General features: G+C 39.8%; 1 protein-coding gene across 2 annotated transcripts in view; it reads right to left on the bottom strand.

The window, feature by feature from the left end:
* Positions 1–14,273, bottom strand: part of LOC144638794 (protein patched homolog 1-like) — a 33,929-nt gene extending 19,656 nt beyond the window's left edge. Inside the window, exons 1-4 of one of the 2 annotated variants that reach the window (XM_078498051.1) lie at positions 14,121–14,273; positions 4,966–5,158; positions 2,243–2,432; positions 45–117 (exon numbers count right to left, since the gene is read on the bottom strand). In XM_078498051.1, coding sequence (XP_078354177.1) covers positions 45–117; positions 2,243–2,432; positions 4,966–5,158; positions 14,121–14,192 — 528 coding nt within the window. In that variant the 5' untranslated portion in view covers positions 14,193–14,273. Of the gene's footprint in view, positions 1–44; positions 118–2,242; positions 2,433–4,965; positions 5,159–6,497; positions 8,267–14,120 lie in introns of those variants that run through there. The other variant, XM_078498052.1, reaches the window with a different exon arrangement.
* Between the last annotated feature and the right edge of the window lie 9,976 nt (positions 14,274–24,249).

The raw sequence follows: 24,249 nt of genomic DNA, 5'->3' as shown, positions 1-24,249 counted from the left end.
CCCATGTCTTGAATCTAAGTTATTCTGTAAAGCATTAAACTTACACTGTCCAACCCAATGTTATCATCCAAGGGTGGAAGACTTAGTGTGTAGCAAATATCCTTCAGTGTCCAAGTTCTAAAAGAAACAAAACAGTAATTAACATAATTTAACAGTTTCCATGCTGCAGCAGATTCGGAAACTCAAGCTAAAGCCAAAAGCTTGCAATTTCACCAGTTATTCCCGGGGGGGGGGGGGGGGTACTCCAAAAAGTTTTATACGGGGAGGCTCCGCCCTGAGATCCGACCACTTACCCTTTTATATACCATTTTGACAGAAAAGGCACCCCTTTCATATACCTTTTATTAAAAAAGGTACCCCTTTCATATACCTACATGACATCACATAGACTTAAAACAGGAAGTTTTATTGTCATTTTCATGCAGCGCTAAAAAAAATTTAAATGATACAGCCATAAGTTGCGTCTGTTCGAATTATTTTAATTAAAGACCCTTTTAAATACCTAAATGACAGTTTTCCCCACCCTTTCATATACCTACACTTGTGAAATCCCTACCCTTTTATATACCTGAAGCCTGAAAAAGGTACCCCTTTCGGGCGGAGCCTCCCCATATAGGCCATTATAGGGAGTACCCCCGGGCAGTTATTTTGGCTGCGTAGCCTTAATTAGCTTAGCCAAGCTTAACCAAGCAAAATAAAGTTCATGTTATTTTATGTTAAGCAAATGTTTGCATAAATCAGCCCAAATTTACAACTTCTCATCAAGCAGCAATATTTCATTTGTTTTCCTTCATGAATTATTAATGAGTTCAATAATGTGTGGATTTAAACCGTACAGTAGAATCCCACCAGCTCAAACAATCAAGACATAAAGAATTGTTTGAGAAAGCAGAAAATTTAGAGACACCAACGCACAAACAGTATTCAGTATTCACTGAGGGGATTATTATTTTTTTGTTATTATTATTTATGCAGGTCAAGTTTGTGGGAACATTGAGATAACCAAGTTCAAGATTGGAAGTTAATATCGGAAAAATGTTTTTCTTTAAGTGATTTTAACACTTGGGAGGTCAGCCTAAGCGCCGAAAACCTGAAAAACCCGAAAAACCCTAACAGCTGCATCTTGTTTCAACTGCCCCATATATCACCCCACTTATTATTGAACCTCCCAGCTGCCCCAGTAAAAATATTTTGTGATCACACTGTGATGGGCGTGTCCAGGTGTGTCGCCCCGTGTGATCAGTGTGTCCTCCTCCTGGTCCGCGTGCCTCGGCGTGGCCCCCTCCTTCTCTGTCTGTCCACTCCCGGCTGTTTCGCGCCTGTGTGCTCATGTTGGCTCCTCCTATCCTTCTTCTTTTTTTTTTGTGGTCTCTCGCCTCGTCGCCTGGTCGTGTTTCTCCCATTACTTTTCCTTTTGCGCCTCTGTCGGCTCTTTCCTGGCTCAGTCTGTGCCGTTGTGTGTGTGCTTGTGACTTGGCGGGTTGAGGTTTAGGTGTCCTGGGGCATCTGCTTGGTGGGTGTTTGCTATTAATTGACTTTTTCGCTTTATTTTGATGGTTTGCGGGTTCGTTTCTTGTTTTGTCTTTCTTCTTTAACAATCGGAAAAACATTTAGCTTATTGTATACTTTTAAGGGAAAGAACAAGGAAACATCTACAGGAACAATCTAAAAGACATGTTATGCAATTAATTGCATCTTTAAAGACTGCTAAGCTAGTCTTTTTTCTTTGTTTTGTCGCCAGAATTTAAAGTGAATAATAGCTATGCCATTGAAAGGCATCGGTGAAATCGGAAAATGTAGCTAAATAGCAAAAAAATAAACTGTTCTATCTGATTGTTGTATGCCTGCATAGCGGCGTTTCATGCTTTCCCATTTTCCCTATTCTATGCTATTTATTTGCGCTTTTTTTTGCTCCATGAATTCTTAGATCCTTAGAAAGTCTTCCGCATGCTGTATCTTGTTGTGATCACACAATATAGTGAATACTGTGACGGCGTGATCACATTTGTGGCAAGATATTCTTCACCCTGTGATCCAACCTGACATCACACCTTCATCAACATGTGATCACTGTGTTACGTGTGATCACACACGTGATCAAGTGTGTGATACTGTGTGATCACTGTGTGATCACAAAATATTTTTACTGGGGTGGGCCATACATGCCTACATGATCAACATTTCCTGTTTAGAAAAACATTGTAACAAGTTCAACAGGTGTCACATGAACATGATCACTCACTGGTCAAACAAATCCACTGAGACATTTGTGACTTTCATTACAGCATCCAAGTGTTGCTTCATGGCCTGTATGGTGAGAATGTTAGTTCCTTCCACATTGGGCGTTTGGATCAGTAACTCGTTTGTTCCACCATAACCTTCCCCAAGTGATTTCTTGGTATACTCTAGCTCCTTTTCCAGGCGGCCATCCACTAAAATCACAAACAATCAAAACATTCCTTGTTATCTACACTATCTTTACCATCCACATGTGTGCACATACATGTATAAACAAGATGGTATTGATTAAGTCTAGTGAACAGATGGCCACCCTAAAAGAATAATGATCCCTTTTTCTCAAAAGACCTTGGAACTTATTAGGTCTCCTGAACCAACTACAAATAAAATTATACTGAACCTTAAACACCATACTTCAAAATTCTATAACTGCGAGTGTTAGCTAACTTTCTTGAGTACCGTATTTAAAACTGTAAATCTCCGCATCCCAAACTTGTGGTACTTACTTTTCTCACTAATTATCTTTTGTGGGTAAAGCGATGGAATAATAAAACTCTTAATATACCTGTCAACTCTCCTGAATTATCCAGGAATTTCCCAGATACACAGATACAGACAGAATCAGACTCTAAGTCTTCCAGCAAGTTGTCAAATTGTATCTTTACCCTTTTTTGGCATATTTGGGACAATTTCAAGGGATATGTTTGATATTTGATGTATTTTTATGGTAGAGTCAACAGTGTTTTTTTTCTTTTGGCCCTAGTACCTCCGCAAGAGCTACCTTTGCGCCAAATTGGCAACCTCCCAGATTTGGATTTTTTCAGTTTGCATCCATGACATGGTGTAAATGGTCGAATCCGAAGTTGATAAGCCAATTTGTAATGTAAATTAACTGTCACTCAGGTTAAACTAGCTGACCTTGCAAGTATTGCCCACCCTCGGAGTAAATATTAATTAAGCAAATGCTCTGACAAAGGGCTAACATGCAGTTGATTTACTTAGCGACTCTGATGTGAGCTGATCACTTTCTAAGTGAGTTCACTTCCTTGCTAATGTAGGGCAACTTGTCCTTTTTTTACTAATCTGCTGATCCGTTTTAGGTACTCGGAAACGTTTTAAATACACTGGAGTGACGTCATTACCGCAAAGTTCATACTATAACAACCCTTTTTAAGTGCAAAAAAAAAGCTTTGAGGTCAGCCAAACTGATCTCTGTTTTGATAAACCACTGAGAACTTTAATGCGAAGGTAAATTCCTGCATTTGCTCATCACAAACTGGTTTTATCAAATCATTACAAGAGAGCCCATTATTCTTGCAGTGCCTAGTTAAGTTAGATGTTCCATGCATGAAAGCAAATTTCTACTTGCTCTTTTCAACCAAGAAATTTTACTAACAGTGAAAATGGGCTGGTAGAGCCAGGAAATAAGTGCTCATTATAAGCCGCAATCAGTTATTCAGTGGGACCTTGATGTAACAAACCTCTACATAACAAAGTCCTGAGTATAACGACATTATTCTTTGCCCCAGTTTTATAGTTAAATATATGGAAATGAACCCCAATATAAACAATAACGAAAACATTTTAGGGAACATATTTTGTCAGTCCCTTAATTGGCCCTTTGTTAATATTATATCGAGGTTTCACTGTATCTAAAAAGTCTGGCCTGTGCACTTAGAAATGGCTTGTTTTTACAGTTATCTGTTCTACAAATTGAGTTTTTTGTGTTATAGTCAACAATATTATTGCTACATGTTCTACTCAGTCAATTGTTTTTGTTACCACATATCTACAGGGTAGGTTTTCATTTCGGAGTCCACTGATTCTGAGACACATTGATCACACGTTGCAGCATGTAAAGTCAAGAAATGCAGTTTTGATAGCGATTGCTAGTTGCTGAATGATCCTACAGAATCCAGCCTTAATTTAAAGGTGTGCTGTCAAAATATCTCAAGTCAGTTTTCGCAATGTAAAAATTAGATTCATTTACCTTTAAAAAAAAACTCAAAATATAAGTTATTTAGGTACAGTACTTATAGAGTGATTTCAGTTAACCCGTGAAATAGTTATTACACTTTTAGATACTATTAGACACAAATTCCATTGTTTTCTTTTGTTTTCGTTCGACTAATTACGCACAAACTGCTAGATATTGTTTCACGGGTTAAATGAAATCACTCTAAAAGTACCACAGGTGTAATAATGTAAACCAAAAGGGGCAAGATCAATAAGATTTGGAAAAGATTGAACTGAACTGGGAACAAAGAATGCCACTTGTAAGCTTTTCGAACATCCCAGCTGTGTAGAAAGAAAATACACAAACTTTGATGCTTGATGTCACAACACAGGTGAACAGAGACATTGTTACCATTTTGGGTGCAGACCCTGTACATGCATAACCACTGGATTACGCACTATCGCGATAGTTAAACAGGACAGGTAGAAAGTTGCAGATTGCTAAACAATCAACACTTTTTCAAAACAAAAATCCTAAAAGTCGACCTTTTACAAATGTTCAACTTAACAGATAGCATTTATACTATTGTTTTTATTTTTGGTGATATTATTATTGGTTCCAACTAGTCTCAAGCACAGGAAACCATCACATCAGGTGAAAGCGACGCAACAAAACAGTTTGTTTCAAAACAACACGTATATATTATGAAGCTGTTGTTTATATTTAGCATATAAAATAGGAAAACTGCGTGAAAATACCGAATTCCTCACCTTCAATCCATAGATTTTCCGCATCGGTTTCCAGTTTTGCATAGATCAGTCCAATAGCAGACACGATCAAGAATAGAAACCCAAACAGAATCACTTTTCCACAGTGACGCTGAGTAAACCGTCCAAGTCGTTTGAGCAGAGACTGTAACAAAGACCGCACAAGCAAAGCTGTCCTGTTGCCTTTTGCATGGCCCTAAAAAAATATACACATCTATCAACGTTGTAAGAATTTACCTAGAATATTTTTACAGTCGTACCGACCCCTTAGCTCTGTCATTTAATTCCTGCTAAGCCAAAGGTTTGCGATCAATTTAATTTTACTTCCAAGATCGAAAAGATACGATTCGGAACCCATTTGAAGTACACTGTACATTTCGTTCGAACATTCGAACCTTTCATCATTCGAAGCATCTCTATCTAAACATTTTACACTGAATTACTGTCATACCCGGCGATTTTTCGCAAGCCTTTTTTGCTGTGCATGTAAAAACAGCACGTGCGACCAAAGACCACCCAAAATCGACAAGATTGCCAAAAGTCTTAAAAACATAACAAGCATTACAACGCAGGAAGGGCGAGGTCTTTCGAAGATCAGCCAGTTCGCTGAAAACATTGAATGTTAAATGTTTCATTTCGAAATTCCCTTCACATATTTCGTTGTTGCAATATAGTTCCAACCATTTTAAGGGGTTTGAGAGTGTTGCAATGGTCGGAATTCGTAACAGATTTTAATAACCATGCAAAGCGCTCGCGAGTCGACCCGAGCAAACACCAATCGAGAACATGATCTCTGTTATTTCACGTCAAAAACAACAGCAAAGCGCAATGCCGACATCAGAAATGAAATTATTTCGGCGCCCTTCCAAAAACAAAACAAGGCACAGAGAACTTCATCTGGCAAAATATAAACGAAAAAGGAAATAAGCGGACACGATCACGAATTCTTAAAGTTTATGTCTGGCTAACAAATCAGTTGGTGGGCCATGAACGGAGGTTAAAAAAAAGATGTCGAAACCGCAGAACTGTTGCGTTGCGTCCAAGATAAACTTCCCTTGAGGGGTGTCATGTTAAAAATTTTCTACATCGTAATTTGTCTTGAGGCGACTGGCGTCCGCCACGACAAATTTCTGTTAAGTCGAATTACAACTCCAAGGTCAAAATGCCCTAAAACTTAGTTCCTGACAAGTTCGACCTCCCTCGTTGCAAATCCTTTCATAAATATCGCTGAAAAAATACGCCACACCACCGTACCCCTACAAAGTGAATATTTGCGCTATTCAGCCATGTAGGTAAAAGCAATAAATTTGCTTCCAACATCGAGTTTCAAGTGCATTACCAGACCTAGAGCTGTGATATATAAGGCATTTTTCGAAAGCACAGAACAATTTGAGCTAGATTTGACGCGAAATCGAATCGGTGTAATGTAAACAATCTACTAGATCATAGGTAGCACTTGACAAAATAGTGACTGAACCACAATATGGAATCAAACTGGCACATTGAATAGCGCTGTATTACTAATATTCCCCTACCTGATCAATCTCTCGAAGCCCCTCATCTGCCCAAGCAAAGTTTCTCGACGGAAAAGCGCTCATTTTCGGGCTTCAATGTTCAAGTTGTCGGCCACGCGGACCCGAACTTGAGACAGTGTGAAAGATTTTTAAAGCGCGTTCGCCTCAACGCTCACGGCACGAAAAGCGACGGTTATAAACTTCTTCGCTGAACCGTGTTCCAAACGTAATGCAGTAACCACGAGGCGAAAACATGGCGTTGTAAGGCCATAATCCGTGCTAAGAACCATTCGGTTGTTCGCAACAGTACATTCCCCGAGTTAAATGAAAGGTGATATGCTCTTGTCATTCCTGTGTGAAAACTAATCCCCGCTAGAGCTCCCTTGTTCAACGTCACCATTGCTGTGCTGTGATTGGTCGAGACTGTCCTTCGAAACAAGTGTCCGCTTCCATTAGGCCACCCTGGACCACACAAGCAGGGGAAAGGCTATCTTTTATCTCTGCCTGTCCAAATCGCACAAAAACAATGCCCACTAAAAGGTTTGCTATAAAGAACTCCGGCTAAAGTTGACTTTCAAAATAAATCGCGCCAAAGAAGGCAAATCCTGAACTTATGCGGAACAAAGACGAAAAGTGCTCTGTAATAGAGAAGACATAGGAATGTTTTTTCATACCACAAAATTTTCAACTTTCGAGTGGTGGCTTCCCACTTCGACTCGAAAACTCTTCCTACGGAAAATTCTTATGTTTGAGGTTGCATCGACGATTTGGAGATTAGCTTCATTAGATAAACAACACAACACAAAGGCATAAAACAAAAGTTGCAATAAATCTCTTTTTTGTATCTCTGGCACAAGTCACGTGTGAATAGCAATTACCATTTTTGCCCCGAACATGGCAATTTCCGGCCACCATCAATTAACGTCAGACACTTTCTATAGACCAAGAATGACAGTGATATAATCGATTCGCAATGAACTTACATTGTTTCTAAAGACCTTTTTTGCTCCAGAACAACGTGAAGGCATGCGAGGCTCACGTTTAAGATTTAGCAGCCATTACAAACCATTTCCGCTCTAAAAAGCATCGCTTTGATCTGAAGTTAAATGTTGCTTTGTTTCTCGACTTGGCGCCCGCTTGGCTTTAAACAAGTTCGCTTTTAAAATGCCGTGCCGAAGTTTTTTTCGCGTTATCAGTTAAGTAAGCCTTTCATTACGTTGATTGGGCCACCAAGAAAACTCGGCCATTGTAGAACTTTGATGCCACTCAAATAACATTCGCAGACTTGATGGCGTCGAGGTAGTTTCCATTTGTAGCCTGTTGAAACTTTGCAGAAGTTTTCTGTTTTTTGTGTTAATATTTTGATTGGAGGTCGGCTGGGGATTGTAAATAGAGCTGAGAACACCAACAGAATTGCTGCTTGAGCCAAGCTATTAACCAAGGTATTAGTGATTTAACTGCACTTAGAAATCAAGGAAAGAAAACAGATTTTATACCATTGTGTAAAATCGCTCTCAAGGGGTGAAACACAATCCTCTTTACGTTTTTTTTTTCCTTTGTTCTTTCGAAGAAGTAATGTTTCAAAATTCAATTCCATCGATTGTCTCTCTCCTTATAACTTTGACATTTTTTTGTTTAAAGTATGAACTTCGTTACTATACCCTAAAACCGAAAATCGTTTGCAGTTTCCTGGGGATTTTCCTTTGCAGAAAGCAAAGCTGTCACGCAATATGGTAACGCAATGGCCAGAATGTGGACATATTAGTAACGCCTTGTTAAGTAGACCATTTATACTGGTTGCAATCCTTTAGCTAGTCCTCCTGTTTCTCCACGACAGGAAAACTCGACATGACAAAATATTGCAGTGTGAAAAATTCCGTTTTCCTACCATTTCTTAGACTCAGATTCGCTGTCATTTATTTTATGCCGTCACACAACGCTCCCACTCACCAAGATGCGTGACGGCTCATATAACTAAAATATTCTTCGTAGTCGTTAGTTGTTGGTTCAGATTTACTTTATTGCAAGATTGGCTTATTACACGCACAGGAGAAACACAGGTTAGCTAGGGCCTCGCGCCCTCGCCGGACTTCGCCCCCAACCTCCCCGAGGGTGCTCCTTCGTGAACCGTACCGGGGGAGGCTTCACCCTAACCTGCGATCGGGCGTTCTTTTTTCTCTTTTCTTTTTCCCTTCCCCGGAGTGATAAAGTAGGGAGGGAACGCATGATCTCAGGTTAGCTTCGCCCCAAAGGTGTATCTGTTTCAGGCTAGCTGCAGGTATATATACCAGTTATGCAACGCTTTCGAGTGGTATACTATGGAATATCCCACGAGTCACTTGTATTTTCTCGGTATACACACGAGCCTTTAGGCGAGTGTGTATACCAAGAAAATACAAGTGACAAGTGGGATATTCCATAGTATACCACGAGAAAGTGTTGTGTAACTATTTTATACCATGCCATAGAAAATACGCTTACTAAATTTCGTCGAGAATTTAATCGCAGCGCACGATGGGAAGGTTGGGTTGAATACCGTCGAATATACAACGGCTTTCCTGTATTCTGATTGGCTGTATTTTCTATGGCATGGTATAAAAAAGGGTAGCGATTTTACGAGTTTGATTTTACAAAAGAGAAGAAAAACTGTAGAGGAGGTTGCTCAAGTGAAAAATTAAAAAAAGATGATGTTTTCCTTCTGTAGGTATATTAGTTAGAAGGTAACATTTCCCTTTCAAAGGAATACGATCCGAATTGGTTACCTCTGTCGAAATAGTAGTATTAAAAGGGTGAGGATTTAGACTTCGGGGCGGAGCCTCCCCGGTCGGTCCCGTATTAAATTATTTCGAGTATCCCTTCCCGATCTCCTTCAGGGCCCGGGGGGACTCCAATATGAAACGGACGGGGATGCTCGTCGGAAAATTTGAAAAGAACCCCTAATATATATAAAAGAGACCATTCTGGTTGTGGCTCAAGCTTTTCTTGACCCCTAAAAGATACCAAAAAACTAAAAATGGAATTTATATTTGTATATTTCTTCGTGTGGAACCCTTAACGAGACCATTATGGCTTAAAATATTGGCATATATTGGCGTTTTGCCCAGAACACCCTAAGCGAGACCAAAAAACCGAAATTTACACCCCTAAGCGAGACGACGAGCATCCCCGTCACTTTCATATGCGAGTCCCCCCCACCCCCACCCCCCCCCCCCCCCGTGGGCCTCAGGGCCACCAACGTAGGCCATAATGTTTTCATAAGCAACAATCTCGAGTTTCTTTTTTCGCCTGAAAAGCATTAGAAAATCCTTTGGTTCCTATAAAAATGGTCAGAACGGGCAAAGGCGAGCTGATTTCCTTATACTAACTAGCACAAAACGGATGGGCCCTTCTTTGACCGTGCGGAGGGAAAGGGGGGCTTATAGCAGGGAGCGGGGGCTTCTTTTTACCACGGGGAATTAAAAGCAATTTATTTCGTGCACTTTTGCGCCTTTCACGACGATCGATCGATCATAGATGACGTATCATTTACAAAAGGTGGACGAGAAATAATTATCTGACGGATCAGTCTGACTTTAGACTGCTCATCGGATATCAGGTTTATACCGGGTTTTATCAGCCCAGCTATTTTTAGCCGAACTCGTACGTGTCTGCTACAATCGTTAACATTTCAATGAAGAGCAATTTCCTTTGTCATAATTAAAAACAACAAGTGTACAACAATGACATTGTTTCGTTTTCTTCTCGTTCGCTTCGTTCTCTTTTCCTATGTTCGAAATACGAATATCACAAAAAGAGCGTTTTCATCGCTCTACATATTTTACATTCATGACATTATTCTTCTTGTTACGGATTCTAGATTGGCTCATATTTCACGGCTACTTTATTCACTCAAAAACAACTTGCTGTAGGCTAAAGTCACGATTCTTACAGCGCGCGCGATTTAGGTATTTCAGGCTTCTGAATTTTTGTACATACAATTTATACAGCGCCCCAAAGCGGCCTCGCACTCCATGACTTCGACCTAAAATTAAAAATACTGATGGCTCCAGGGCTTTTTTGCCTCAGGGCTACAAGAAACGAGAATATCAGCTTTTTCGTCCAAGAAGAGAAAAACTTTGCGTTCGGGGCTCCAAAGCGAAATGGTCAGGGCTACAAAAACCTCTCTCCCCACTCCCCTTCCAACCCTCCTCCACTCCTTTTAGGGCTCTTGGTATACACATTTTTGTTTGGTTTTGGATTTTTTTTACCTTTTGAATATTCTATACGTTTCCATATTCTAATTGGAGATTGTTTGGTTTCCAGACGTTTTGTTTTGCTTCCGTAAATTCAGATAAACAGTTGAATGTTTTACATAATTTCACGTGCTATGAGCTCTTGCTATAAGCGTAGCTTGGACCACCCCCAGCCCCGCCCCTCTTTCATTCCTCTGTCCCCCTCCCCCTTCTTTTCCTTTTCCCGGCTGGCACTTAAAAATTGTTCAAACAAGGAGACTTACTTCGGTTGTAAAACGCCAGGACAATACTGATTTCTTTATAAAGAAGCGCACGTGAAATACAAATAGTGGTATAGTATATACCCTACTGTAAACTAAAAGGCTGTGTGGGATTTTTGTATCGATCAGGCCCCGGTTGTTCGAAAGCTGGATAACGCTATCCAACGGATAAATCGCTATCCAGCGGATAGGTGTTAGCAAAACATACTATGCTATCCACCGGATAGTGATTTATCCGGTGGATAGCGTTATCCAACTTTCGAACAACCGGGGCCAGGTGTTATTTTTTTTTCTCGCGGCGGGAGGATAGAAGTTAGAACACGAAAAAAAAACGCTTGATCGCAGGTTAAGTCACGCTCGACGCATAGATACTGAGAGAAAAACAGGGTGCTGCTGTGACGGGCGAAAAAAATGCAGTCCCACAGGTGACCACAATTCCAGGGAGACCCCACCGCGCTCTCTGGAAATTCTATTTTGTTTTTGTACGTCACTACATAATTATATTTCCTTTTAGGGACGGACCATTATTTTTTTGGAGGGGGGGGGGATGAAAAATATTGAAAAAAATTGTTAACAGGGCCTGGAAAGACAAAATAAATTGTTTGCAAAAACGATATGTATAACAGAAAATAGTAAGAATTTCGAAAAAAAATTGTTTGCAGAGGTGCATAAACTAAAAAAAAAAGTTTGCAAAGGAAAACTTTTCATCCCCCCCCTCTCCAATGGTCCGTCCCTTAGGGCTAGAAATGAAAATTGTTGTCGGTGACCCATTGAATGGTGTTCAGTTTAAGAGCCAATGGAATGCCTCCCTAAGTGAAATTGTGCAGTGCGCGGCCAAAACTCTCACGTCCATTCGACCCTGGCCTTGCTAGTCCTCACTGCGTGTGAAAATAATTCCATTTAGAGACAATTTATACACCCACCCTTATCCAATTTGGCGATAAGTGAAATATTTCCTCATTTTGCGGTCGGCGGCAAAAATTAAGGCCATTTTAAAACCCTTCTGTAAAGACCTTGTATTTAATAAATAAGATATCATAAATTATGGCTTATGTATTGACATCATTCCGGATGTTTCTCCAAGGAATGTATTTTTCAAGCACGACCGCTGCACAGAGTACACGTAAGTTCGCATGCTTATAAATGATGGTATAGAAAGACCTTAATGGAATTGTTCTATGCTTTGAAGCTGTACAGACATGCTATATTCCTATAAAGGCATCAAAATTAAGGCTGTACAAGTACGGAGTTTAAAATAGCTCAAGTAGGCTTAGATTTGTAATGACCTCAGCCTTGATTCCACTTAGCCAGGCGCGCGCCAGAGCCAGGATCGAAGGGAATATAGATTAGGACTTTCTTTCCCTGAGACTTTGCGGAGCCAGGAAAGATTTAATATAAATATATCAAAATCAGATAATTATAAAGGTGGGTCTTCATGTAAATATATCAAACACAAGAGGCAGTGTTTCATCGGGATATCCAAACACCGAGAAGAGAGTTGAGAATACGACGCGCAGCGGAGTCACTTTTTGACGAAATTCGAGGTGCTTGGATAGCCGATGAAACACTGTCTCGAGTGTTTGATATATCTTCTCAATCGAAACAAAAACTAAGGAGTAAACAGAGAATAAAATCGTAAAAATCTATGCTAATTAAGACCAGGTATCTAAACCTCCTTCCTGGTTATGTTTTTCTTTGCATGTTTTAATTTGAATGAGTTTGAGAAGCTATTTCAATTGACAGTTAGGTACGTTTTTCTGCACAAACTTAGCGCGCAATCTCAAGTCTGTAGATGTGGGAATTAAAATTTGATGTCAAATAATTTTCAGAGTTTCTGACCTATTGTAACCTGATTTTAATAATTAAATTTGAGGGATGAGCTGTGTTTAATAGGGAATAGTCACGTTCTTTTTTATTATTATAATTTTTTAAATTTTTCTATAGGATTCTATAGAAGTGCCTGTAAGTTCTACTGCTTAATTTCTTATATACTCTTTCTTTCCTGAATTGTAGCGACATTTTGTCAAAATTTAGTTCCAAAAACGTGTTCCAGATTTCGTATTAGGTCTAGAGACTGTAGGTAATTTTAAAATCCAATTTTGCAGGGATTACTTAACATCGGATTTCATTTTTCAGCAGCAAACACTATTTATTTCTCCAAGAGGTCATAAGTACAAGATGAAACAAAAAACTTTGTTTTTTTTTTTGTAACTATTTTGTGCCCTACTGGCCTTTTAAGTACGGCTACTGAGATTCCATCAATTATCCTGTAGACAATAGTAAGTTTTGTTCGCAAAACAATCTTGTTTACACGACTTTAAGCAAAGAAGCTCCAAAAAGCGCAAGAAAGTCTTTTTTTGACCTGTGGACCCCAGCGCGAACGTGAACGTGCGTGAAAAGATCGCATTCTATAAGTGTCACGCGAGAACACGCGGGAATGTGATGTGATTTAAACACGGATAGAGACGAATAAGCTTGATGATTTCCGCCAGGTTTCCGCTGTTGTTCGTCTATAACTCCAAATGCCTTTGGAATTTGCCGTCTTGTAGGTTTTACTGTCGAAGTTTTATATCGTGCCGGACGCTAAAGTCTCTAACAAATACACTTCATTCACTGATTGATTATCATTTCTTCTCTGTAAACTATCTTCGTAATTGATTTCTAAATTTTTCTACAGCTGCGGCGCTTGGTCGCCCCAAAATTAATATCCTACTCTCTAAAGCTCTAATACAGCTTTGAAAGACCTTACCGAATTGAAAAACGGCTGCAATTTCAAAGCAGTAGTGCTTGGGGTGAAAGTGTTTGTGTCATCTTGTCGAGAATTTTAATTTGGACAGAAATTCGGTGATGAAAATCATAAGATCTACCGGATGAGCTGTTGAGGTCAAAGCTGCCGTATCATAAACCAATGTCGTGTAATTAATTCATCGGACGTGGCGAGTGTATGGTTTTTGAAACTTTCCTACGTTCTAAAATCTACCACACAGATTCGAGAACAAATCAACGGGGGGAAGAAAAGCGAAAATCCATCATTTCACTGGCGACAAGTTTGAAAGCGCGCGCCTGAAATTCAAGATCATGATTTCCGCTTTTCGTACCAAACACGGTGATTTGTGTTCAATCCTGTTTCGTTATCTGATGTCCCCTGTTACCTGCGTCTGTCCTTGCGACTGATCCGATCTTCTATCTGCTGTCGATCTGACATTAAATTTGATTCGTAACATGAAGAAATCTTCCCAATTGCCGCGCGATCGCGAGCGTGCCTTCAGCTATGTCGTGACGGTTCATCGAATCTCACTGCTTTGACAGTGGTCCGTTGAAATAAGGAGCGAAATGGTTGCTCGCTAATCGATGATATCAGGTTTACCGGTGCGTTCTTCGAGGTTTTGTTTATTGCTTATGTCACTCTTCAGTCAAGAGAGGAAAGCTCATTTTGGGTCACGGTTCAAGGGCGGTGAGAAAGAAACCAAAGCCATCCACATACAGTAAACAAGTCATGTAATACTTTTTTTTTTTTTTGAAAAAAAAAATATATAAAAAAAGACTACTTAACATTCATACACGAGGGACGGGGGTACTCAAAAACATTTTATACGGGGAGGCTCCGCCCGACCCAAGGCCCTCTTAGGGGTTTTAGGGAACTCACAAAATGTTTTTAGGGATAAGGGATAAATGTTAAAATAACAATAGGGATAAGGTATGACAACTTAATTAAGGATGATGAAAATCAAAATAATAGGGATAAGAGATTTGGTAATTTTAGGGATAAGGAAAAACTGCCCTCAAAATTATTGGGATAAGGGATAACGTAATTAAGTCCTTACCCTTTCAAATGACCATTATCAACAGGCAACCTTTCGTATACCTTCGAAAGAAAATGGTCAGAGCCCTTTCACATACCTACAGAAAGGATACCCCCTATACTGCATCTTTTTTCTTAAAGGTTTTATTTGAATAATCATTTTTTATTTAAAAAATTAAAAAGAAGAAAAATTTCAAATACTTAAAATTACAGAGATTCAAAATTACACAGCTTAACATTACTAGTCATGCTTTTATTAAAGAAAAGCATTTGAAAAAACAAAAGAATCTCAAAAACAAAGGCAAGAACTGCAAGGTGCATTTTTGACTTTCAGTTTGGACTCTATCATGTCGTTGTCCCGTTAAGATTTTTTCATTCTGCGTAGTGTCAGCCTTGCAGTTCTTGTCTCTGTATTTTTATTTTTGGCTGATTAGAGCTGTCGCCAGCTCCTACGTACACTAGCAGCATTTTCGTCCGCGGTCCCTTACTTTCTATTGTCAAAAACAAAAGCGCTTTTGTCTTCCAATAGGCAAAGTTTGATACGCAGGTGCTCGAGTCTGGAGAATGTTCTCACTCCTGATATCTAGTGTCGAGCAGGATATAACTTGAAGGTTTACCAGGGACAACTAAGCATGTAGAATATCAGTCGTCCAACTGAACGATTATCAATTTCTGCATTATAAACACTTGATAAAGGATAATTAATCTTCACACATTCTGAGCTTGCGCGAACTCTTATACTAACGGCCGATATTGTTTAAAGTGTAAGAGTAGCTCAACCAATCAGATTGTCGCATTTGCATAACTTTTCTGGTCAGCATTTTACTAGTATACTGTGGCCTCAATTTTATTATACTGTCCAGGCAAAATCTGTTTTACCAAAGAAATGGCCATCTTAAAAAGAAATGGATTTTAAAAACCGACAATAAAGAGTTAAATTCTAGAAATACGCCACCGTCCTTCCCGCGGTCTGTCCAAGAAATGCCGGGCCCTCAGATAGTGAAGATAAACACCCCACGTATAACGCACGCTGTGTCGAGCTGGTACCATGGCAACAAACGAAGCCTTTACTAAAAACTTCGCGCCAATTGGCGGTCGAATTCATGCAGAGCCGACCTCCCCCTAAAGTTACTGCTAAATAAAAGCATAAGAGAATAGCGTGAACTCACGGGAAAGCTCTATCGTGCGTGATGCAGGCATGTTGAACAGAATGACCAGAACTAAACTGATTCGTTGGACTAGTTACATGATATCCACTTTTAACACCGTTATTAAATACTGACAGTTGCTTTTTTTATTAGAGATTTGTTACGAAGGGATTCCCCTTTGCCCCTTCAGGGGAGACTCCCTCCTGCTAACACTAATATCGCTTTACTAGGCGAATGATTTTACAGTTGTAAACAAAACTCGGAAACTAAAATAATCTTTCAACTTCCGATTCAGTGCCTTTTTCGTATAAGGAAACGAAATCAAAGATAATGGCTCCATTGGTCCCAGATAAACTGTATTGACCGGTATAAGAAACTAAACATTCAATACCGTCTTTCGCGCAAGCTGATTGGCTACTATCGCTACTGACTGACTTACACCGTTGAATGTTGTATTTTGAAACAGAAATCTTAAATGTGGCCTGACAAGACCCTCAGCAGGTATGCCATGTTACTACTGCCCTCAAATGACGGCGCGGCACTGCGGCACCTCGGTTTAGGGCCCTGGACATTTTTGATAATAATCTTTTGAGGCGCTGTGTGTGCGCGCGTTACCGATTGAGAGAAGAAACGGTACGAAATGCAGTTCCTAACTCTGGAAATCATCAATGTTCACCTCTTAACAACATTCAGTACAAAATGTATGGGCGCTTACCGTTTTGCAGGTGTGGCCGACTCAAGACAACCGGTTCCTACAAGTTTCAACGGTAAAACCAGTTGTTGTTGTAGCAACTGAACCTCATCGCGAAAATTCCCGCGCTTTTAAGCGGCGTTCCTCTCTGGAACGAAAGAACTAGCTAGACTAGTTTACCAACTAACCCGTCCAACCGGCTACCACTGACAAATGGCAAGCGCCCAAAGAAAAGAAAGTGGGGAAAATCCTCACATCTACTGACGAAGCTCTTTATACGTTATATTCTGGGACAGATTTGCGTCTACATTTATTTAGCCAGTTTATCGTTTTCTAAGGAATTTTGATAGTACATGCGACGAAACGGAAAGCTTAGCATAAAAAAATATTTAAGCTGAAGTGAAAACAAATAAACACACTCTATAGGTTTAATAGGCAATTAATCAAGCAGCTGACATATATAATCAAATTAACCAAGCAAAGGTTACACTGAAAATGATACGCATTCAGAGACGGTGTTCTAGCAAGTTCTTTCGCTTTGAAACCTGAGAACCAGTTTACACTACCGGATATGGATCAATCAGCCACTGGCAAAAATGGGCATTTTGTCAGAGTCATTATTGCAAACGGTTTGCAAAAACAAATTTGATCCGCATGTGAAGTGAATTGGGAGAGAGATTCGTTCAGACCAGAAAACTCTACGAAGCCTCTATTTCTAGCTTCTTTAATATATCTTTTTCTCTGGGTGAGTCTTTAAGGAAGAAGGGAGCGGAGAGGCTTATCGGGAAGTGGGGGGAATTGCTCTTGGAATTTTGAGTAGGGTGTACCGCGAAGTCTCTAACCTGAGATCATGCCCTCCCTCCCTACTTATCACTAGGAATAAAAGAACGCCTGATCGCATGTTACGAAGTCTCCGAAGCCATTACTCTATTTCAGAACAAACGTGGTTTCCCCTCCCTGCTTTAAGGTTTTAAAACCTTATCTCAAATCTTCGCATCTTATTTCAAAATCATACTTCAGGTGGCTTATTTCGTGTATAGCTAGATTTGTTTTTCCCTGCGAAATCGATTGGCTTTACCAGCTGCGGGCCCGAAGGCAAATCAATTGACTCATTTCAAAGCAAAATAATCTCCAGCCCTTTCACGCTCAATCACCTCACGTACTAGCCAACTTCCTTTGCCCCCTACTCAGCTCTCCGCCTTTTAAATCTGTAATACTCTTCCGGTGCTTTGCACAATTAACCTGAATCGTCGGTTGGTGCAGCTTGAAGGAATTAGCAGGCATGTTATAGCATTTAGTCTCGTGTGGCCAAATCCCGGGGGGGGGGGGGGGCACTCCCATACATGAGCTATATAGGTATGTGCCGCTGTGAAGGGTATGGTTTTCAAGCAGTTTAGTCTGGAATAGGGCATAGAAATCAGAGAGTTTTGGTCTGGAAAAGGGTAGCATTTGCCGGGAAACTGATCGGTGGTATGACGAAATAATTCCAGAATATGAATAGAAGCTCAGAAGAGAAAGAGGATTTCCTAAACGTTAATAAAAACATCCCGGCACCGTTGTTGACAGATGGTTTTCTATTAAAACACTGATAGTGATAGAGTTATAGAAAAATGCAAGTCTGGGATAGGGTAGGGATTATCGGTGTCTAGTCTAGTATAGGGTTGCAAAAATCAGCTGAAAATGGTCTAGTATAGGGTAAGGCCTTCAAATTCCCAGCGGCACACACCCACCCAAAAATATATAGGACTCTCAGACATCACAATTTAAGCTCCGCATGACCTCATTACAGCGCTTTACCGTTCTAGAGAATTGGAATAAACGTCTTTGTCTGTGCTCCAAAAACAAAGGGATCACTGGCACGAAAAATTACTTTAGAGTACAGTAAATTATCTGCTTTCTAGCAATAGAAAATAGTTTCGCGATCCTGTAAAAGTTTCGCAGCAGTTTAGTAGACTCCACAATATCTATTACATTGATATAGGATATATTCAACGTGAATCGTTGAGTCTGTCGGATTAGCTCAATCGGTAAGGTGCCAGTACCCTTTATTGTTTTGTTTTCTTCGTAGGATCCCGATCAGCCGCTGACCTACCATTTTTCCTATAAAACTGATCCTGGTTTGTATACTCTGGTTGCATACGGGTCTGAGCATCACGTGACCACCATGCTGCCTCCGGGAAAGGATAAAGCAAATAACTACCCCCCCCCCCCTCCTGTGACACTTCTGTAGTACCCCTCTTCTCTTTCCTTGGGAGCAAGCGCTGTTCAATAACAGTCCACTCTCTCTAAAACGGAAACCTTCGGGACCGACTCCAACTGTCCGTGTAAGAGAGGTATCCGTCTTATAGAGAGTTTAGTTACAGTAAAATGACTGAAAAACGGCAGGGACGGGACCAACACCCGGTGTCAGTCTTTAAGAGGTGTCCGTCTTATCGGAGGTGTCCGTTAAGAGAGAGTTGACTTTACTGGCCAGACGTTTCCAACTGATATCTCACGGGTCGTTTTCGATCAGAACAACTTAGCGATTTCCAGCTAGGATGGAAATCCGTGGAAATGAGTTAACTCAAATTTCCGAGAGGGGTCAGGAGAAAACCTCACCGAACAGCAAGCTATGTGCGTTGAAAAGCTGCAATGTTTGCAAGCCAACTTTTTTGGCAGCGATCCACTGAACACTTCATGGAAAACACAGTACTAATGTAACTAGAGATTTGAACCCGAGTGTCTAAAGGACATCACACCCGTGGCCGCTTGTGGTTTTAAGTGGAAGGACTTCAGTTGCGGTAATTGGCTTAGTAAAAATGATTGACCTTTTCAATACAACCAGGAAACGATTAATTTCTAATTAATCTTCACCTTTTAATAACAACTCTATCCTGAAGAAAAGTCATTTCGGATTAGAAATCTGCCCACCCTAGATGAAAAGTTGTGATACATCACCCTCACAAAATCAGTTTGTTTGTTTTAATTCAGCCATTTTGGAAAAGGGGTAAAATAGTTTAAAGTACAGCTAGAATTGGATAGTAAATAACTTCAGTAAAAGTCTCTTTCTAGTATATTTCTGTAAACTTCAGATATACAGACAGTGAAATCGCCAGAAGCAGGGATAGCGCAGTGGTGAGAGCGCTCGCCTCCCACCAATGTCGCCCTCGTTTAATTCCCGGATCCGGCGTCATATGTGTGTTAAGTTTGTTGTTGGTTCTCGTCCTTGCTCCGAAGGTTTTTCTCTGGGTTCTCCGGTTTTCCCCCATCCAAAAATACCAACCCTACTTAATTCCAATTCGATCTGGATTCAGGGGGATCAGAAGAGCCAATATGTGGAAGATACCACTGTATTAAAATTCCCATTATTTTTTTTATTTTTCGAGCCATTGATTTCTCGAGTTAGCCTCTCGATAACTCGAGTCAAAAGCTAGTAGTAGTAGTAGTAGTAGTAGTAGTAGTAGTAGTAGTAGTAGTACTTTATTTAAACACATGTCACCAATGAGCCAGGGGCTCGTTTAAAAGTGAACGTGTATTCAAAAAATTAAATATGATTATCTATTCAATAAAAATACAAAAATTAGACTATAAAATTTAAAATTTAAAAACTAGACTATAAAAATTTAAAAACTACGTAGACAATAAAATTAAAAAATTTAAACTAATCGATACAAAGATTACAGCAGCAGTTGGCCTCGGTGGTCAGGTTAACATTGTTCAGTAAATTTTTAAAAATTCTAAGAGAGGACGCTCTTCCCATACTGCAAGTTTACTCCGGTTTTTTTTGAACTCCTGATTTGTCAAACCAATTTTCGTTTCCGTCGGAGGTTTGAAAAATTGGGATCCTCCGTATACATCTTGAAAAATATATTTTATTAAATGATATCAGGGATAGTACAAGTAAGAGAGCTCGCCTATACTGCTGTAACCTGACTGAAACTGCAGAAAAAGTTACAGAAGTAACGTCTGCCTAGGGGGGGGGGGGGGGGTACTCCGGCTTGTTAATGACGGGGATGATCGAAGGATTTTTTTGGGTTTGAAATTTTCGATTCCGGGATTTTTTTGGGTTGGAAAATTTGGCAAGTATTTTTTTGGGTGACTTGATTTAGATAGAGGATTTTTTTGGGTATTAAAAACGAACTAAAGTGCCTTGGCACGGCCTTGGCGTATTAATGGTATCATGAATAAACAAAACGAGTGTTCTTTGTTTTTTTTTTTTTTTTTTTTATTGCTCTTACTGTCATCTCACTCCTCACTACAGGCTCCTCCATCTTGTCGCCGCGCTCTCTCGGGGCGCTCTCCACTCACTTTGGGGGGCCTCGTCCCGTGGTGCGTCCCTCTCGCTCATGTGTTCATTTGTGCTTCTGGTGGAGTGGTGCCGGCGGCGCCCCATGGATTGATGGGGTCAGGGACTTCTGTCTGGATCGCGTCCGATGGTTCTGTGTTGCGTGTCTGTGAGTGTTCTTTGTGTTATGTTATTGTCCCTCCTGGCAATTTAAGGGTAATTTGACAAGGGATTTTTTGGGGGGGTTATTTTTGGTCCAGGGATTTTTTTGGGTAATGTCGGAAGACTGAGGGATTTTTTTGGGTCCTGAGTTTTGCCTCCATTCGATCATCCCCGTCATTTACAAGCCGGACTACCCCCCCCCCCCCCCCTGGGAACGTCTGTAACACGATGAATTGGAAAACTTAAAACGCCAAGAAATCTATGCTGCTAAAATTTGATCAGCAAAGTCTAGGAATATTTCCGTTAAGAAATCTTACGGAAACTATTAGACAGTAGATTATCAGACAAAGATTATATTTTTCGTCACGTTTGCAAGCGTGCGCACGCACTCATTCCAAATGGCGGGAAAATAAACTTGCTTATGGACTATGGCACCGTCTGTTTTCCCATGGAGAGCACAGAAAACTAATTTCCACTTGTTTGGGAAAGGAACAATCAAAAAAGTATTAAAAAGAGATGGAAGAACCTTGGAAGTGTGTAATTTTGTCAAGCGGCACGGTTTCGAATGTAACTGTTTCTCTTCTCGTCTCATCTTGTTTTAGGGAGGACACTGATTTTAGCCCGAGGGGATTGTAGAAGCTAAAGATCACTACTAATACTGTTATTTCCACTGTATGGGGTCCGTTCTGGTCTAATTATAGCTTTTTAAAGGAAAGATGTAACCAGTTTCACATGAACTGGGTTGTCTGCAAGGACGTAGAGTTTCCTGAGTTTCGTCGCGATGTATAATTTGCACGTGATCTCTATGATACACAAGACTACTTTCAAATTGAAGAAAATCTTAAATAGTACCTTACACATGTAAAAATTTATAAAACAGCAAAGAGATGTTAATAATCTATAAATACAAGAATGGAAGATTATTAAACGGATTACGTATAGAACGAGTGGCGAACTTTGAAAAGTTCAGGCTAAATTTTTCAATACGCATCGTCCATGCCGTATCTTTATGAAAACATTACGAGCCTTTTGCATTCAAAATTACACTCATTGCGCGCTTGAAAACCAATGTCAGTTCATGCCTTTTAAAACTATATTTTGATTGAAATGATTTTTTTTTTCGATATATAGCTCCCCTGATATATGACCGCATTCCATTTGTAAAGGTGGTCCACTAGTACTCCCCGCGTTTCGTAGCCAAAATATTTTTCTCAACGTTGGAGACCCCGTTTTGGACAGTGTCAAAAATAAACCTGAAATTTAAAAATGACAGACGATGGTTTTACTTGCTATGACGAATGTATGATGATGAAATTTTATGTCACTCTTAACACCGCCTTCTTTTCAACTCATAATTAATTAGCTGATTGGTAATAAACTATTGAAAATGAACTCAATTTTACCATATTCTCCGTTTCAGGTATTGTTACATATATACCACCAAGATGTTGATGCAATTGTACATGTTGGCTTTCTTGTGTGGGAGAGGCGAAGTTATATAGCAATTGGTACGCCTGGAGTCTTGCCAAACAAAACATTTGATGCCAAACGAAGTAATCTATTTTACCTCTTGAAAATCGATTGTTTAAAAATACTTCATTTTAATTTTTTCCTCACATGTCGTCAAATTTGAGCACAATGTTGCCAAGTGTTTCATTTTGAAACATACATTTCATCTTTCCCAAAACAGGCAAGGGAAAGGTTATTACTGGTCGATTTTTATACATGAAAATAATAGTCACTAATGTTCTTTTTCTTTGATAAGCATTTTATTCGTCTTATCATGTAATAAAAAAAGATATTCAATGTGGACTCTAAATTTAGAATGTCACGGGAAGATTGCCAACTTTGACTATGTTGACAAACCTTTTTAACGATGAAAAACAGAACCTCTATTTTTTGGCCATTTTATATACCACCTGCATGAATCACTCGTTTGGGGTCTTTTGACTTTGTGAGAACAGGTCCTTTCAAGAATTCCACAAAATCCGAATTGGACACTGGAAAAACCTGTATCCGAAAGTTTGTCCTTGTTTATAGTTGATCAGAAAAATGCTCCATCCAAATTAGGCGTTTTTACGAAAAGGAACGTTGAAAATTTGTCCTTCCTCATTTATCTCGGTTTAAACTCCGCCGTGCAACAATTTTAATACCTTTTCGGCACGCGTAGGGGCCGAATCTTGTTTATAAAGTAAACATCACGCCCTTCGCTATTTGGAACATTTAACATTCGGGTGCCGTCTTCAATTCCATCTTAGGTCGGCATCGCTTTGCTCTTTTGTTAACGGTCGAGCTTTGAGTAACATTCCGAGAATACAAACGTTTCATCGACTAATGTTACATCTGCGAAGTTTACTGATTGTAAACATGTCCGTCTGTTATATCGGATGCAGTTTTGTTGCTATTTTGGGGGTTGGACGTGTGGTGGTGCTTTGCCTAATGTGTTTTTTATATCGTAGCAAGCTGTGTTCGGGCCATTTTTGAAAACATACAAGACTCCCAAGTAGGGGCGTTTCTTCCCCCCTTGTTTTTCTCTGGGGAAAGATATTTCCTCAGATGAAACCGTGAAAAAGCAAGAATCATATTATGTTACTGGCTTGTCTGACGCGCGCGGTATATCAAATGTGGCGTCTTCATCTACAATCTGTTTTGACAAAAAACACTTCTAAAATTGTAAAAGCAAGAAAAACATAACCAAAGGCGTAATTATTGACTAAGAGGTCACGGAAACTTTAAAACCACCAAGGAGCGTCTTAAACTTAAGCCTTTTTATGAGAATGGTGACAATAAAAATTCAACTTAAGGCCTTTTAAAGAATTACGTGAATTTTTTCTCGTAGGTTGTGTTTGACCTCTAGTCTTTTAAGGGATTACCTCCAACATGGTTTTGAAAAATTACCTTTCATCGTAACTGAGTTCTACGCATATTTTTGCAACCTCAAAATTAAATTCTAAGTCTGGTTTACTTCCATACAATAAAAAATACAGCCAAAATCAATAAAACTGGATGGCAAAAAAGCTGTGCGTGATAAATATATTGGAATGCTTCAGTCTTAAAATTCCTTGTTATAATTCTTTGAATCTTGCTGGGATCAAAATTCTTTCTATTTTGTGGGCTACCACTTCCTTAGCTCTTCAATATGAGAGCTATGAGAAAATGCTAGCAAATTGCCAAAGTGGGGTCCTTAAACTAGAGGACTTTTGAATGATTGTGA

The sequence above is a fragment of the Oculina patagonica genome, chromosome 14, assembly GCF_052425735.1.
Source record: "Oculina patagonica isolate OP01 chromosome 14, crgOcupat, whole genome shotgun sequence".
Classification (NCBI taxonomy): domain Eukaryota; kingdom Metazoa; phylum Cnidaria; class Anthozoa; order Scleractinia; family Oculinidae; genus Oculina; species Oculina patagonica.
The sequence above is the reverse complement of the archived record's forward strand: the minus strand, read 5'-3'. Positions and strand labels throughout refer to the sequence as shown.